This window comes from Bos grunniens, chromosome 29 (assembly GCF_055505025.1).
Source record: "Bos grunniens cultivar Pamir isolate PY7600 chromosome 29, Bosgru_T2T1.0, whole genome shotgun sequence".
Lineage (NCBI taxonomy): Eukaryota > Metazoa > Chordata > Mammalia > Artiodactyla > Bovidae > Bos > Bos grunniens.
In genome coordinates, this window is record NC_141193.1 from 28741395 (window position 1) to 28758760 (window position 17366).

Genomic DNA, 17366 nt, shown 5'->3' on the forward strand with positions numbered 1-17366 from the left:
CATAAACTAAAGCCGTATGATAGATCAATGAATATACTTCTGTGTTTACTCACTATTGTTTTTTCATTGATTCTTTTCTTTATAATCTAAGATCAAGGGCAATATTCTATATCTGCAATTTTCTCTGTAATATTATTTATTATTTTTAAAAGCAATCACATTGCTGATGGAAACTTTGTAATGTACAGTATGTGTTGCCCTTGATTATGAAACATTTAATTTAGCTCTTGATTCAAAGCTGATTAAAAGGAAGAAGCTAGGCAGCACCAACTTCTCTTTTTGATTCTTGCTTTCTTGGTCATTTCCCTGATTCTATTTCCTTGAGACTCAATGGGATAGGAAGCTTAAAGGCCATATTAGTGTTAATGCAAACATTCGATCTTGTGATGAAATATTAGCAGTTGCTGCAGGGGCAGTACATTTTAGTCCACATTTCCCCAGGATTAAAGAAGATTAAGCCCCCAAGTGGAAATAAAAATGACAGGAAGCCCAAAGTCCAAACTCCCTTTCTGTTCACTTTCTAACCAGAATATGGAATCTTACTTCTTGAAAGTATCCCATAGTCTTTCGCTAAGATACACTTTTTTAATAAAGAGAAAAGAAGAAAGATAAGAGATCTGGATTCCAACTGATGTTGTCACTAATTAATACCAGTTTTGGACATGGGCAGGAGAAGCTGAAAGATTAATGAAGTCATGTGGGAGAACAGAACAGAATTTGGCTGCTTCCAAATGTGCTATGATCCATTTTCATTTTGAAATGTTCTCATCAAAGCAAATTCTTATATTTATAGAATGTAAATAGTGGAGGATCTTATCCTGGTTTAAAAGCCATGGTTGGGTTTTGGATTCATGAATACCCTAAATGGTGAGCTATGTATGCAGTTGAACATATTTTTGTTTTCTAGGGAAATTTTTTTAACAGATTTTAATCCATAGCTTTTGTTTGATTTTATTTTAAAGCCCATAATTCAAAGATATTTAAAGCACTTACTTACAAGGTATATAGTAAATTTGGTGTGCTGCTGCTGCTGCTGCTAAATTGCTTCAGTCGTGTCCGACTCTGTGTGACCCCATAAACTGCAGCCCACCAGGCTCCCCTGTCCCTAGGATTCTCCAGGCAAGAACACTGGAGTGGGCTGCCATTTCCTTCTCCAAAGCATGAAAGTGAAAAGTGAAAGTGAAGTCACTCAGTCATGTCTGACTCTTCGAGACCCCATGGACTACAGCCTACCAGGCTCCTCCACCCATGGGATTTTCCAGGCAAGAGCACTGGAGTGGGGTGCCATTGCCTTTTCCGAAAGTTGGTATAGCCATCCATTAAATTCTCTGATTTGTGCCTTAGTCCATTATTTAATTGAAGATGTGATGTGACTTTTAAGAATATGAATTTCCCACAAAGGACCCAAGAAAAACCTACCTTGTTATTTCAAGCTATATCCCATTTCATACTTATCATTGAATGGCTTCCCAGGTGGCACCGTGGTAAAGAACCTGCCTGTTAATGCAGGAGACATTAGAGATGCCAGTTCAATCCCTGAGTCAGGAAGATCCTCTGCAGGAGGGCATGGCAACCCACTCCAGCATTCTTGCCTGGAGAATCCCATGGACAGCGGAGCCTGGTGGGCTACAGTCCATAGCGTCGCAGAGTCGTATACAATGACTGAAGTGACTTAACACATGTGCACAATCTGAAAATATCATAATAATAGTACTTGCTTACTTGCTGTATATGACAAAAGCTTGGTCTTTGAGCCACATGTTAAATATTCATTTTTTTTTAATTAATGAGATAAGACCCATATGGCAGCTTAAGTTTTAAAAAGATAACGCATATACAGCAATTAGCTGAGTGTCTAGCACTTCAGATGTATTCAGTTAGTGGAAATTATAATTATTACTCAATTACAAGAGTTCTCATTTATTGAGTACTTATCTTGTGCCATCCACTATGCTAGTTTCTTTATGTATTGCCTTCTTTAACTTCTGTTTGCAAAAATCTTATTAAAAAATGAATTATCTCATTTGGTAGTAGAGATTTTCAGAGATTTAGTTACTGATTAGAAGATGTAGCTAGTGAGTGACACAGCCGCAATTTGAATACGGGAGAACCATATTCCACAACCACTACACTCTACCAAGCTGTCACACACCATCTGATTCCAAATTGTGTTTGCTATCATATTCAGTAATTAAAAGGGCACAGTACATCAGAAGTTATGATATTAAGAAGCACTTAGAGACTGACTAGCCCCCCACCCCCCCAAAAAAAAATATATATAGTATTATAGCGATCAGAGATTAGATTGTTACCCAAGGGAGAAATAGAACAGTATGAGGAAAAAATGAAATGACCAGTTGATGAGAATCAGGATACATTATGTGATTTTTTTCTGTTATTGATGCTTCAGATTTATATTGCACAATAAGGGCATATTTTAGTGGTGAAAGTGCTGAATAAAGGGATGAAATAGAGCTTGCAGTAGCATGGTTATTGTATTGGAATTTATAACTTTCATCTGTCCAAACAATGATCAATAGGCATATGCTGTGGTATACAGTCACATAAACTGTTAAATATTACCACATTAATTATAGAAGCTCATGTTTCATGTACAGTATCTATTCAGGCTAAAATATTCTTCGGAAAATTGAAAGTGAAAGTCGCTCAGTTGTGTCCAACTCTTTGCGACCCCATGGACTAGTCCGTGGACTTCTCCAGGCCAGAATACTGGAGTGAGTAGCCTTTCCCTTCTCCAGGGGATCTTCCCAACCCAAGGATCAAACCCAGGTCTGCCACATGGCCAGTGGATTCTTTACCAGCTGAATCACAAGGGAAGCTCACCAATACTGGAGTGGGTAGCCTATCCCTTCTCCAGGGAATCTTCCCAACCCAGGAACTGAACTGGGGTCTCCTGCATTGCAGGCCAATTCCTTACCAACTGAGCTATGAGAGAAGCCCAAGAATATTCTTTTGGATTTTATTTAATAGTCTGTTTACTAGAGCTGGGAATTGCATGGACAGAGGAGCCTAGTGGGCTATCATCTATGGGGCTGCAAAGAGTCGGACACGACTGAGCGACTAACACATGCACAGTATTAGATCTGCACGTGCTAACAGGAGAGGGGAAAAAGCATTTCTTTCCCCTGGAAATGCAGACCACTACCCATATTAAAGACAGACACAAATAAAAGGATTTACTTCCAGCGAAATTTTTTGAGGACAGGAGTGTTTTCTTGTTTATCATATTTCTCTCATTCAGCAGAGTACCTGGAAAAGTAACTGTTCAGTAAATATTTGTTGAATGTATGAACATGTTCCAAACTATACCATTCAATATTTATTGTGAGTTTCCTGTGTTTCAGCATTGTTTAACAGTGACAAAGATTAAATTACAGCACCAGTCTTCAGATTGTGTGAAGTCTAGTGATAAAAGACAAGTAGAGATGGCTAGGTTCATTTGGAGAAGCATAAGCTCAAATTCACATTTTATAATCCTGTTACAAGATTACTGTAATTTTATCCCAGCTACTGACTGTTAAATGGAAATAGTTAGGTGAGTATGCCTTTCCTTGACTTCCTCCTTTTGAACTCTTACTTTCAGGAAGCTTTGGAATGATCTGGTACATGTTTTGGCTTTTGGTGTCCTACGAGAGTCCTGCAAAGCATCCTACTATTACAGATGAAGAACGTAGGTACATAGAAGAAAGCATTGGAGAGAGTGCAAATCTTTTAGGTGCAATGGAAGTAAGAACTTTATTATGGTGTATATTCCTATTCTTGTTCTCCATCTCACCTCTCTTCGACCAAGCAGATTGTTTTATGTGTCCCTATTCAGCAAAACTAATTTAGTATCAGTCATGATTGCTTTTTTTTTTTTTAACTCCATGCATATTCCCTGACTTAGAAATGATTGCTCCTTCTTCCATCTATGATTTCTTTTTTTCTTTAACTTTTCTTAAGCACCTTCAAATTTTAACTGGATTATAGCTATAATACTGGAGCTGTAAACCTCAGTAAATTTTTTAAAATAGCTCAACATAGCTAATTGAAACAAAATTCAACTAGTATTTGTTAAATTTAGATTACAGGAAATGTCAAATCACCTAACACAGTCATGAAAGGAGATATTTTTATTCACTGAATATTCTAAATCTAAGTTTTATACATGTGTATTTCTATATAATTTAGTAAATACTAAAACATTAGTATGCCAACCATAGGTAGCTAATCTGAAAAATATTCTTATATAATATAACCCTTTTATTGATAAAACATTACCATTTTAGGATTATCATATGAAGATCAAGTGTTATAATATTGTAAAGGCTTTTTCTGATTATAATTTAGTTTCTTGGGCAGGATTTGCTGATAGAGAAAGAAATGCAGTTCTATATCAGTAATACAAATATTTTAGTACACATATTAATACATCATAAATAGCAACTAATGAATACCCATCTGATGCTATAAAAATAAAATAAAACCCTTAAGCAAAAATATTGTAGACAGTCTCAGTAATTCAGGACCTAATCAACTCAATTTCTTTATGCTAGGAGTTGAAAGTTACTGTGCATAACCAAGGACTCTTATGCATTATGCTTCCCCCCAACTTCAGTTGTATTTGATTTCAGCTCTGATTCTCTGCTTCATTTGTTAGGGAAGGCCTGTCCTTGGCATCTCATTCTAGGAAAAAAGGTCTGTCACTGATTGTTGCTGAGGGCATCATGGTCTTTAATGAATAAGAAAAGGCCATATTGGGTAACATTCAAAATTAAGCCGGTTCTTTAAAAAAAAATCTTACATTGTAGTTGTTCCATTAGCTAAATAGTCTGGTATTAGAATGCACCCCTTTCCTGTTTTCTTCTGTAAATAGACTGATAATTTTTTTTTTCTGATGGTAGCTACTCAAGAAACAAGTGATGGTGTGGAGGCGGGTTCATACTTAGCTTCCTGTTCTAGTCCAAAATACTCTGATTAGCCCATATCATCATTGATAAAATACGCTTCTTCTATTTACCAGTTCTTGAGAGATTGTGTGGTGTTGAAGTGAGGTATATATTTTTTAAAACAGCAAGAAATTTAGTCTAAGTGAAAACTAATTTCTGGAAATGACTCACAAGAGAGTAATCAGTAGATTGATAAAACAGTATAGGTAAGCTCAAACTCTCCATTTCTTAGACTTAACTATTTTTCCAAACACAATATTTTACTTCTTACTGATTTTTCTTTTTTTTTACTTTCCTGAAGTAAATTTAAAAATGAGATCAAGTGGGAATAGAACTTGTATTTTAGTTATTTTGAACTTTTTATTGTGATCAAGTTCAACATATAACAGAAAGAATAAGTAACAGGAATATCTATATATCCACTGCATAGAAACAAAAGTTTTTAACATCTTGCCTTATTTATTTCACTTTTCTTTTTGTTGAGCAATTTTAAAGTAAATGAGACGTCATAATACTTTACCCACAAATACATGCTTCTCTAGAAAAATAATATTCTCCTTTATAATCTAAGTACTATCATCATACTTAACACAACTAAAAGTAATTCTCTAACATTATCCAATACTAGATCATACTGAAATTTCAGATGCCCAGTTCAATCCTAATATCTAATCAATATTCATGTCTTTTGTAGCCATTGTTTGTGAAGTTTAGATCAAATTAAGGATCATATATTGTAGTTTATTCTTATGTCTTTTAAATCTGTTATTTTTCTCTACAAAATGATTAAATATGCAAACAGAAAAATGTACAAATATAAGCAAATAGCTTGCTGAATTTTTACAAACTAAACACACCTATGAAGCAAGCAACCAGTTCAGTAAATAGAATACTATCAAAATATCATAAGTCCCCCTACAGCCACCAATAGTTTTTAAGAGAGATGACTAGACACTTTCTCATGCATTTGATGAAGTGCTTTGTGGCCTGAAGAAAAAGTACTTAATAAAGATGATCCTGATATAAATTGAAAACAACACCTTCTCTGCAAGAAAAATATTTTCTTCTTAAAATCTTCTGAAGTTATTACTTATTAAAACACAATGCTATAATAGACATTCCTGTATTTGGCCATTTTTATTATCTTTGAAATAAGTATATTCATCTGGCACCATTTTTCTAGAACTTGTTAGGAAAAAATTCTTTTAAATTTGCACTTTTTGAATCCATCTATGATGGTGTCACTAGAAACTTTTACCTAAAGCAAAAATACTCACTATTTATTGTTACGACAGGTTTTTGTTTTTTGATTTGTTCCCTGTGATCACCACAATGTATCTTCCTACTATATCACTTTAAAGTGATCTGTAAAAAGTTTCATTAGATTCACAACCACTGCTAGTAATTATGAGGCTCTACACCCAGCAATCATGACTAAATCTTGTAAAAAACTGTTTGCCACCTCTTTTACTAACTTGTTAGGTTGAGAATCCAAGATAGGGCTTCCCTAGTCGCTCAGAGGGAAAGAATTCACCTTCCAATGCAGGAGACACGGATTCGATCCCTGATCCGGGAAGATCCTGCGTGCTGGGGAGCAGCTAAGCTCCTCCTCCTCCCCAAGAGAAGCTGTCTCAATGAGAAGCCTGTGCACTGCAACTGGAGAGTAAGCCCTACTCGTCACAACTAGAGAAAAGCCTGCACAACAATGAAGACCCAGCACAGCCTAAACAAACAAATAGTGTTAAAATAAATAAAGCCTAAATAAATAAATAATACTAAAAAAAAATCCCAAAACTAGTGATAAACATTTATATTAGGCTATTGCCCCTTCACCAAAGAGTATTTCTGTGTTCAAAATAAAGAATTGAGAAAGTGTTTGGAACTATGAGAGATTTTTTAAGGTCTAAAAAATATTAGTCTTGAGGGAAGATAATTGCTTTGTATTTGGGCATACACAGCATCTTTAAATATACCAGGTATAATTTTTTAATGAGTGTCATAAGCAAAGCTAATCATATTTAAGTTAATTTTTAATGTCTTGAATATCTTAAATAGCTAGTTATGGTGTGCTGGGTGGCCAAATGCTTAACCCAGATGTATACCATGTGAATTTTAAAGACTCTTGCACTCCAGTGTCACAGAATTTATACTGATATCCACTGGCTACCAAGAGAATTTATAGTTAGGTAATGAAGTTATTAACTTTTGATGGGGTCTAGAATACTGCACATTTTTCTTATTTTTCTTTTCCTAACTGCGTTGAATTTTCAACATTTTATATAAAATATGTCAGATACCAACAAGGTCATTGATTTGGCAGTGAGTTTCAGCTGAGGCCTGATCTATCACTGCCAAAACAAAACAAAAATCTTGGAAACTAGGATCTATGCATTTGGAATTACTTTTTGAGGAAAACAGAATCTTATCTATTTCTAAAACTGAAACAATTTAATCAGGACAGCCATATCTTCTTTTCTTCTTCCAACAATTATTTATGCCGCTAAGGTTAACTGGACTGGTGCAATTAACAACTCACTACCTCCTGCCTATCTCCTACTCATGCTTCAGCATACACATCCTAAAAATGCAAAAGTATCTATGATTCTCATTTAAGTTAGGAAATATTTAAAATGATCCGAATGGCTCTTTTTTTGGAATTTCAGAAATTCAAGACTCCATGGAGAAAATTTTTTACATCTATGCCAGTCTATGCAATAATTGTTGCAAACTTCTGCAGAAGCTGGACTTTTTATTTATTGCTTATTAGTCAGCCAGCATATTTTGAGGAAGTCTTTGGATTTGAAATCAGCAAGGTATGTAAAAATTATCCTTCTTTAAAAAGAGCATTACTTTTGTACTTTAGTGACTATTAAGTTTCTTTGCCAATATTTTATCTCCTAATTTTATCTTGAAAATTAGAATTACAAATGAATAGAACAGTCTTCTGGACTCTGTGGGAGAGGGAGAGGGTGGGAAGATTTGGGAGAATGGCATTGAAACACGTATAATATCATATATGAAACGAGTCGCCAGTCCAGTTTCGATGCACGATACTGGATGCTTGGGGCTGGTGCACTGGGACGACCCAGAGGGATGGTATGGGGAGAGAGGAGGGTTCAGGATAGGGAACACGTGTATACCTGTGGCGGATTCATTTTGATATATGGCAAAACCAATACAATATTGTAAAGTTAAAAAATAAAATGAAAAAAAACAAAACAAAACAAATTAATTCTAGTAAACAAAGACTAAGTTAGGCATCTGAGTGTCTGTTAACATTTAAATGCCTGCTAAAAACTGTTGCTGGGATATAAACAAAACAGACCTAGTCTTTGCCCTCAGAGAGTTTACCTCTTGGTTGGGACGGGCAACAACATAGCCTTTTTTCTTGTAAACAAGCATAATTCCCTTTAAGTTTCAGGTCAAAGGCAATACATCAGTGAACAAAAAAATATTTCATTTAAATGAAATTGTATTTATATAATTATCAATCTAACTCTGCTTCGACACCCTCAGAAATCTGTCTGGCTAAAAGATTTAAGGATAGCAAAAATATCTGAAAACATTCTTGTATCTTATTTATCCAGTTTAATCATTTGGCAAGCATTTATATGTGAAGATTTATGTGTTATATTGAGAAATAAAAATGTGGTTCCTCAAGTGTTCACAGCTTGGTGGTGTAGACAAAAATAAAACATTTCCAACTACAGCACAGCATGCTCAATGCTACATTTATTTGTAGGTATGAAAATGTAATCATTTTAAGATTCTTGTAAGGATTAAATGAACATAAAATACTACAATATATTGAAATTTACAAGGTCTTCTCATATTCATGAATAACCTGTCCACCAACTGAATAACTATCATCATTTCTATTGAAATGATGGAGAAACAGAAGCTAGGGAAAGTATTTAAATTATCAAAGGCCAAGCTAACAATAAGCGACAGAATTAAGTTTAAGCCCATATCCTTCGATTTATGTTTCAATTCCCTTTACTATGCCATTCAAATTCAGGTAAACCATAATTCATTTAAACATGAAGCAAGTATTTGCTCAATGCCATCTCAGTGACAAGTGCTTTGCTGAATACATTTGTCTGCTTTGGCCATGGACTTGCCATTTCTCTTCATGTCATTACATAAGTCCAGCTGGGCTCGCTATTCATATTATGCCTCTTTGAATGACTATCTGAGGCCTGAAACTGAAGAAAACCCGAGTTTAGGAGTAGCTATTCTAAGAGCTCTTTTGTAATCCCTGTTTCTAAGGAAACTGCTTCCTCCATGCCTGAGAAGAATGACTGTTTTAGACAGGGCTCTTCTCTTTGGAGCTGATCAAACATTGCAGGGTAGCCTTCGTGAGCTCTGAGAGGTGTTATACGTCTCAACAAAGGCTGCTGGAGGTGTGAGTCCATTTTCACAATCTAGGACGAGTATGACACTGAGAGGCTATTAATAAAGTCTAGTCTCATCGGGGAGAGTGAGGGAACCAACTGATGTTAATGAAACTGTGTGGTCATTCTGGCCCTTAGCTCCAATTAACAGAAAGTGCCTGAGTGCACGATATTCTGCAAAACCTAAATGTAATCAGCATCTATGTTGATTAATTCACTTATTATATTTTAATTAAAATTTTGATAAATTCTACACATACAAATCGGCCTGAAGATTTTGATTATACTGGTTTAAAAAAATTACTGACTTATCTAAAGTATGTGAAAAGGAGATGATGGAGGCAATAAAATATGAGATTTGGATCCAGGCTGACATGGTCCTAAATCTAAGCTCCGCAAGAGAGTATTAATACATAACCTTGGTCCTGTTCTTGAATAATTGTGTCCTCGGTTTTCTGACCTGTAAATAACAGTATTAAGATTGTCTTTCACCACAGTGCATTAAGTAGAGTTCCCTGTGCTATACAGTAACACAATATTGTAAAGCAACTATACCCCAATAAAAATTAATTTTAAAAAATGACCATGCTTCAAAAGTGCAGGAAAATTTAAGTGAACTAAAGTATTTATACAGAGGATTGTTTTAATCAACCTTAGTTAAACTGAGTATCCTACAGATAAAACCACAAGTGCAATGACTTTTTCATATGTGTATATACACACACACACATACACACACATACAGAGTCTCAGCCTATACTCATATATAAATCTTCTCAACCTCTTGAGAATGGCATAATCTTTTTAAGTCATAGTTTCTTCATCATTGCAATGAAGATAATAATATTAAAAGTTTCTGTCTGGAGTGAAAGAAAGAATAAAATTGCTTGGATATTTAAGCTATTTAGAGTCATTTAGTATCTCAATTGGAGAAGGAAATGGCAACCCACTCCAGTATTCTTGCCTGGAGAATCCCATGGACAGAGAAGCCTGGTAGGCTGCAGTCCATGGGGTCGCACAGAGTCAGACACGACTGAAGCGACTTGGCGGCAGCAGCAGCAGCAGCAGTATCTCAATTAGTCATTAATCATTCCAAGTCCATGGTCGTGATACCACAGTATACAGCATTGTAAAATAAAACAGAATCTTTTCTTAATCCTTCAGTAATCTAGTTTGGAAGGACACATCTATACAAATAATGAACATTTATCTAATATTTACTATTTTCTAGGAATTGTTCTTCAAAGTATGCTTAGTAAAAATCTTCCTTATATATTGATGTGTATGAAATTTACTAAGTCCATATGTGTGGTAATACACAATTAAAATATATTTTATTCACAATTTCTGCCTCTGTGATGCCCAGAGGACAGTGTTTTACACATAATTGTTGATCAAAAAAATGTATGTTGAATTGATGCTGGCAGGTTAGGTTTTAAATTGGGCCATTTAGTATGAAATTAGTTCAGAAACTAAGTATGCTATATGACAGTGTAACCAAATATTGCTATTTGACATGGAAAATGCCTAAAACTGAGAATTGATCTGTATTTTCTGAGCTCTTAATCTATAGAAACTAAATATAAAATATATTTAACATGCAATTAAGGTTTTATCTTTATTATGAATTAAAAACAAATTTTAAAATAGTCTCTTCAAGGTTTGTCAAACGTATTTCTCTTCTCTCTGATTTTGTCTCTCTTTCTCTTTTCCTCTGTTGCTAATGATGAATTTCTACAAACATATTTAAGACTATAAAATAGGCACATAAATGTGAATCATTCTGTGATAAAATTCAGGATAGTTTACTCAGAAACTCAAGATTTACTGACACATAGCAGAAAAGAAGTGTTCTCATCTAGAAGAGAAACAAGAATCAAAGTAAATGTACTTCGCTTTTCTCATTTATTCTGTGGAAGTTATTGCTTACTCTGAGAATGAGTAAGTGGTCATTTGCAGACAGTAGTTTTTTCCTTCCTTTGTCCATAAAGAGCTTACAAGACCATTAAATTGCCCACATTGCTTATTTCTCTCCTTTTCGTTTCTCATCAGGTTGGCATGCTATCTGCTGTGCCACACTTAGTAATGACAATTATTGTACCTATTGGAGGGCAGATTGCAGATTTTCTAAGAAGCAAACAAATTCTTTCAACTACTACAGTAAGGAAGATCATGAATTGTGGTGGTAAGTATGCTAAGAACACGTTTTTACTTCACAAAGTTCAAATCGACATGATTCAGCTTTTTCTATGCATATCACATATGCTATTAAATTTGTACCTTTAATGTTCATTCAGAATCATTCTCCCATCTTCAAATATTTATAACTTCTAGTTTTAGATAATTGCGTAACTGACTTGACCCTTCCCACTATTGAAACTTAAAGTTGTTTTTGTTGTTTTTCTTAAAACACAAAGAAGGCTTCAGTAACTTCTGTGAATAAATGACTGTTATTATTATTTTGAAGATAGAATCCCTGAAGTGTTTTTCTAGGTCAAATAAGTGTGATCATTTTTAATAGTTTTGACTCACTGGAAACTGACATAAATTTCTGAAGTATTTTCATGTGTCTGTTTCTGAAGGTTTTGGCATGGAGGCAACGCTGCTTCTGGTTGTTGGTTATTCTCACACTAGAGGGGTCGCAATCTCATTCTTGGTACTTGCCGTGGGATTCAGTGGATTTGCTATTTCTGGTAAGATACTTTTTTTAAAAAAATGTACTTGTAACATTCTGATTTTAAAGAAATTTATATTCTACTTTCCTCTAACATTTTGACTGTTGATAAAGTTTACTCAACATATTTCCACTAGAAAATAACAACGATGAAAGTAGCTCAGACGGTAAAGCATCTGCCTGCAATGCAGGAGACCTGGGTTTGATCCCTGGGTTGGGAAGATCCCCTGGAGAAGGAAATGGCAACCCAATCCAGTATTCTTGCCTGGAAAATCCCATGGACAGAGGAGCCTGGTGGGCTATCGTCTATGGGGTCGCAAAGAGTTGGACATGACTGAGTGACTAACACATTGGTGTTTGTTACTATTCACTACTTACTTACCCCTGATTATCCCCTCTCTTTTTTTTTTTTTAATGAGCATCTCCTCTTCTCTATGGAGTAAATATCACATGTTAAGTATTGGATAACAAATCATACCTCTTTCTATTCTCATTATATCTCTGAGCTAAATTATCAAAAATAGTTAAGCACATGCTATGAACCTGGTGTCTTTTAAGGAGGTTGGTGAGGGTGGTGGAGAAAATTCTGTAGTCACCTACTTCTGTAAGGTTTGGGATTCTCTGAGTCACACCTTCTGTGTGTTTCAGGTTTCAATGTCAACCACTTGGATATTGCTCCAAGATATGCCAGTATCTTAATGGGCATTTCGAATGGTGTTGGCACATTGTCAGGAATGGTTTGCCCTATTATTGTTGGTGCAATGACAAAGAATAAGGTAAGACAGAGCAAGAGATGTTCATTTGTAGAATACTCTCTCTCATGATTAGGAAAAGCATCTGTATGTTCTCTGTGGCATTCTGCTTGTGGTCCAGTCACCACATCTCTGAGTAGGGGAGATAACTGAGGCTCAGAAGTAAATCTCTTTCTGAACTCTGAGGGAGCCTGCTTCTCCAGCCGATAAAGGTTATACTTTCAACACCTTCTAATACTTCTAGTATCCCTGGTGTGGCAAAACAACAACATCCTAGCTCATTTGAACAGACAAATGGAAATCTTCACAGCTTTATTTGTAAACATCAATTTAGACTTCTCTGTAGTAATTGATGGACGAATATTGCTATCAGTATTTGTCTTTATAGGTAGAGTTTCTAAATTAGGGCTTCTCTGGTGACAAGAATATTGCTATCAGTATTTATCTTTATAGGTAGACCTTTTAAATTATGGTTTACTAAAAGGAAATAAAAGAAGTGGGAGAAAAAACTAAGTAACTCAATGGAATTTACAGAAAGATTATGAAATTTAAAAAATGAGCAGACCATAGACATCTTTGGAGTTCTATTTCAGAACTTTAGACTAAAAAGTTTTGAATAATGAGAGTCACAGTAATATAGAACATTTCACTGACAGTGTTTGTTAACTAGACACAGAACAAGGATTTCCCCTGAAGATAGCATTTTAGGAAACGCTTAATGGTGGAACTTTCAGAGAAGATGTTAGGCTTTTCAAACCCAGGGAGTTTGTTCTCACAATGCCGCTTTTTGTCACCGCAGTCACGTGAAGAGTGGCAGTATGTCTTCCTGATCGCTGCCCTAGTCCACTATGGTGGAGTTATATTTTATGCAATATTCGCCTCAGGAGAGAAGCAGCCCTGGGCAGACCCTGAGGAAACAAGTGAAGAGAAATGTGGATTTATCCATGAAGATGAGCTCGATGAAGAAACAGGGGACATTACTCAAAATTATATAAATTATGGTACCACTAAGTCTTATGGTGCCACAACACAGGCCAATGGAGGTTGGCCCAATGGTTGGGAAAAGAAAGAGGAATTTGTACAAGAAGAAGTACAAAACTCATACAACTATAAGGACCGAGATGATTATTCATAACAAAGTTAATTGCTGGGTTTATTTTTAGTGTTTGTGATTAAATTAATTGTGATTGCACAAAAATTTTACAAGATGTGGTGTAAACATGTACACATATCAACCAGGCAAGTCTTGTTGTAAAAATGAAATCAAAACAAACTCATAAAGTTACCATCAAGTGCAATCTATAGAAGTTGTGAAACTCCATCATTTCCATTCAAGTCATCCATTCTTGCATTTGTGATTTAAAGGTTGACTGGTCAAAATTGTAGAAGTAAGTAGTTATTCATTAGATTCATATGAGTTAAAACTCATCACCACTTACTAAAGCACAACTAAAACAGTTGGCACATCCCATCCTACAAAGGTTAGGAAGCCAAAGCTACTTGATCATGCAAAATGCACTTACGTATTTGTTACACCGTATTGCAAGATATCGTGCAGAAGTCCTGTTAAAAAAAGGTGAAGTTGTCATGTTGGCTGCATCGGGTGTTGGCAACATTTATTGAGTATAAATCATAGAGTTGAGATATCTCTCATGTAGAGAAGAATGTTGTGGGCTAGCAACTAGCAAGGTGTACTAAATAATTATTGTTATTACACAATGTAGACTATTTTGTTGATTCTCAAGAGGAATATCTTGCAGCGTTTTATATGAAATGCTTGGGCACAAACACTTTTATCTGTGAAAAGGAAGTTGTAGAGTGAGGGGATGCTTCATGTTCTTCCATTCATTTACCTAACGTATAAAACACTTCACACTTCAATAAAATCTGACTTTTCATGTAGCGTATCACATAACTTTTTTGCAAAAATATTAAAAATAAATAGACTTCAATGTATTTTTTATTACAACTTTGTACTGGTTGTAACTTGCATTAGGAAAAAAAAAAAGATGCATACACCATAAAGAATCTAATAAGAAATTTACTATGGAGATATAGCCCTTAAAATGCAATATTAACAGCAAAAGAATAGACATGATAGAGGTATCTTTGTTCCTTACTGATTAAACATATATGAAACTTGTGCCACAGAGCTATATATAATATGAAAAGGTAAACTTAATAGAGATATTATAAGTAGATGATTTTATTATTTAAATTCCCACTAAAATATTTGTCTTAAATATATAGGACAATAAATTATATTAAAACTATATCTATATATATCTGTATATCTTATACATATCCATACACATATACATAATAAACGATCTTCACAAGAAACCAAAAATAGCATACACCTAATGTTGGGTTAGGGGACTGCAATTTCTACTTTCATAGAGTCATAGAATTTTAGATGGGGCAGAGGCATTTTGCTTGTCATTTCTTAATATAACTCAACAGAAATTGCAACATTTGTGTACCGAGCAATAAGTGCAATGCATAAAATTTCCTGTCTGTATATTTATCTTCATTTTGCTTCTGGTAGCTGTTCGGGTGGTTGGAATGATTTTCTTCCTTTAAAAAGTTAACATCAGACCTCTTTATGATGTTTGAAAATGACAATGATACATTTCCCAATTCAACTTAAAATATTATTGGTGTGTTTGTCTGTTCTGGATATTTGATCTGCTCATTGTATTGTGCTAGTGACTGGAGGCCCTGCTACTGCAAATATAAAACATAAAGTTTGTTTTAAAAACGCAAACCATTCTTGACCTTAAGATAATAAAATTATCTTTTGCTTTGTGTCTCAAAGTGATGTAATGTGATCATCGCTTTTACTGTGTTGAATGAAAAGATATGGACTATCATTTTGTTGCTGCAAAAAAAAAAAAGTGTTAATAAAATGCTCTATTTATCCTTTTGCACAAAAACAGTACATTAATTTGGGGTCATTTTTTTTGTTGTTGTAGCTTAACTTTGTACAGTTTAGCCTGCGTACACCCCAATGAAGTCAAATGTAGGGTCAGGAAAATTAGCCTTTTCAACCACTTGAGATTTAATGGAAGTATATGGCATTCTTTAGATTGTGTGGGATGTGATTCTGCAAAAAGAGTTTTATATCAAGAAATAGGTCTCTAAGTCAAATTCTATCTTTCAATGCCTGGTTTCTCATCACTAGTGCTAAGCTTTAAAACATTAGGAAAAAAACTCAAAACTTGTTGGGTCAATGATACTACTGAATTTTCATTGTGCATGTACCTTGTGCTGGGACTGCTTTAATCATTTTGTGTTGAGTGTTTTATGTAACGCCACAAGGACCCTCCAAACTGGGTACTCTTTATTCCCAGGTTACAAATGAAGGAACCGAAGCTCAGAAAGTTTAAATATCTTTCCCAAAGTTAAATTGAATAATGACATGTTAGTATAATGTGTCAGCCAAATCAGCAAACGCGGAGCAAGGTTTCTCAGTGAAGCCAGAGGAATGTCTGCGTCACTGGAAAGATGATCATTCGCTCTGACTCCCTCTTTTACAGATATGTAGGAAGGGATGACCATCATTTTTACAGATATGTAGGAGGTGATGATCATCATTACATAAAATTGGTAACTGAGACTCATAGAACTTACTATTTAAAGAGACTTATGGGATGACTTAGCTGATACCTCTTATTTAACAAATGAGGACCCTGAAGGTCAACAAGGAAACAGATGTGATCAAGAGGACACAGAGGATATTATGGATTTGGAAAGAAGTTGTTATGATTAGTTATGCTTTTACCTTTATTTTTTTAGGCAGGTTTTTATTTAAGGAATTAAATAAGAATATTTTTTGGTTCAACCACTACCTCGTATTCACTACTCACATAACCTCTGAGTGGGAGGTGAGGGAGTGTATTTTCTCTTCCTGTAATCTTGTACATAATGAAACAACAGGCAGAGACCTAGTTTAATTTTTAAGGAGGCCCACATGCCATCTTTATACAACTTGATGGCAGGAATGAAAATGTCATAATCTAACACTCTATATAATTTTTTCAGTTCCCATAAGAAAATTGTTCTAATGATGCCTCTAAATGCTACCATGGGCTACACTCATTTACTTTGATCTCAAACCTGTGAAGTCATCTTCCCTTTCATTTTCCTCCTCATCCCAATGCCCTTCCCCATCTATACTGTTCTATGCATCTAGTATTTTGCAACTTGCAAAATGGCTTTCCATGCATTCTCTCATTCCATCCACACATCTGCTTGTAAAGTTGAAAGGCCACATATCAGTATTAATATTTCTACTCTCCAAGTACGGTAACTGGCTCTAAGCTGTATAATTAACTTCCTAAAGAGTCCCCAGGCAGAATTAGAACAAAAATACATACTATCTGACTATAGCAGGAGAGTAATTTACTTTTAGCTCTTAAGTGTTATTACTCTTCTGATTATGAATACAGGATAAGGGGAGGGCATCTTCATTAAGGGAAGGACAATATTAAAAACAATGAAAATAAGAGTAATCAAAGCACTGTTAACATTTTAGGCTATTTTCTGTGAAAAATACATAGGAAACACCCATATACTTTGTGATTTGCAAATTTGA

The 17366-nt window shown here is 34.9% G+C and overlaps 1 protein-coding gene across 3 annotated transcripts in view; it reads left to right on the top strand.

The window, feature by feature from the left end:
• SLC17A6 (solute carrier family 17 member 6) overlaps nt 1-13967 on the top strand; it is a 39532-nt gene extending 25565 nt beyond the window's left edge. For all 3 annotated transcript variants that reach the window (XM_086385610.1, XM_086385612.1, XM_086385613.1), the window contains 6 exons: nt 3605-3747; nt 7613-7762; nt 11396-11528; nt 11926-12036; nt 12666-12793; nt 13569-13967. In XM_086385610.1, coding sequence (XP_086241736.1) covers nt 3605-3747; nt 7613-7762; nt 11396-11528; nt 11926-12036; nt 12666-12793; nt 13569-13904 — 1001 coding nt within the window. In that variant the 3' untranslated portion in view covers nt 13905-13967. The remainder of the gene's footprint in view (nt 1-3604; nt 3748-7612; nt 7763-11395; nt 11529-11925; nt 12037-12665; nt 12794-13568) is intronic.
• The last annotated feature ends 3399 nt before the right edge of the window (nt 13968-17366 follow it).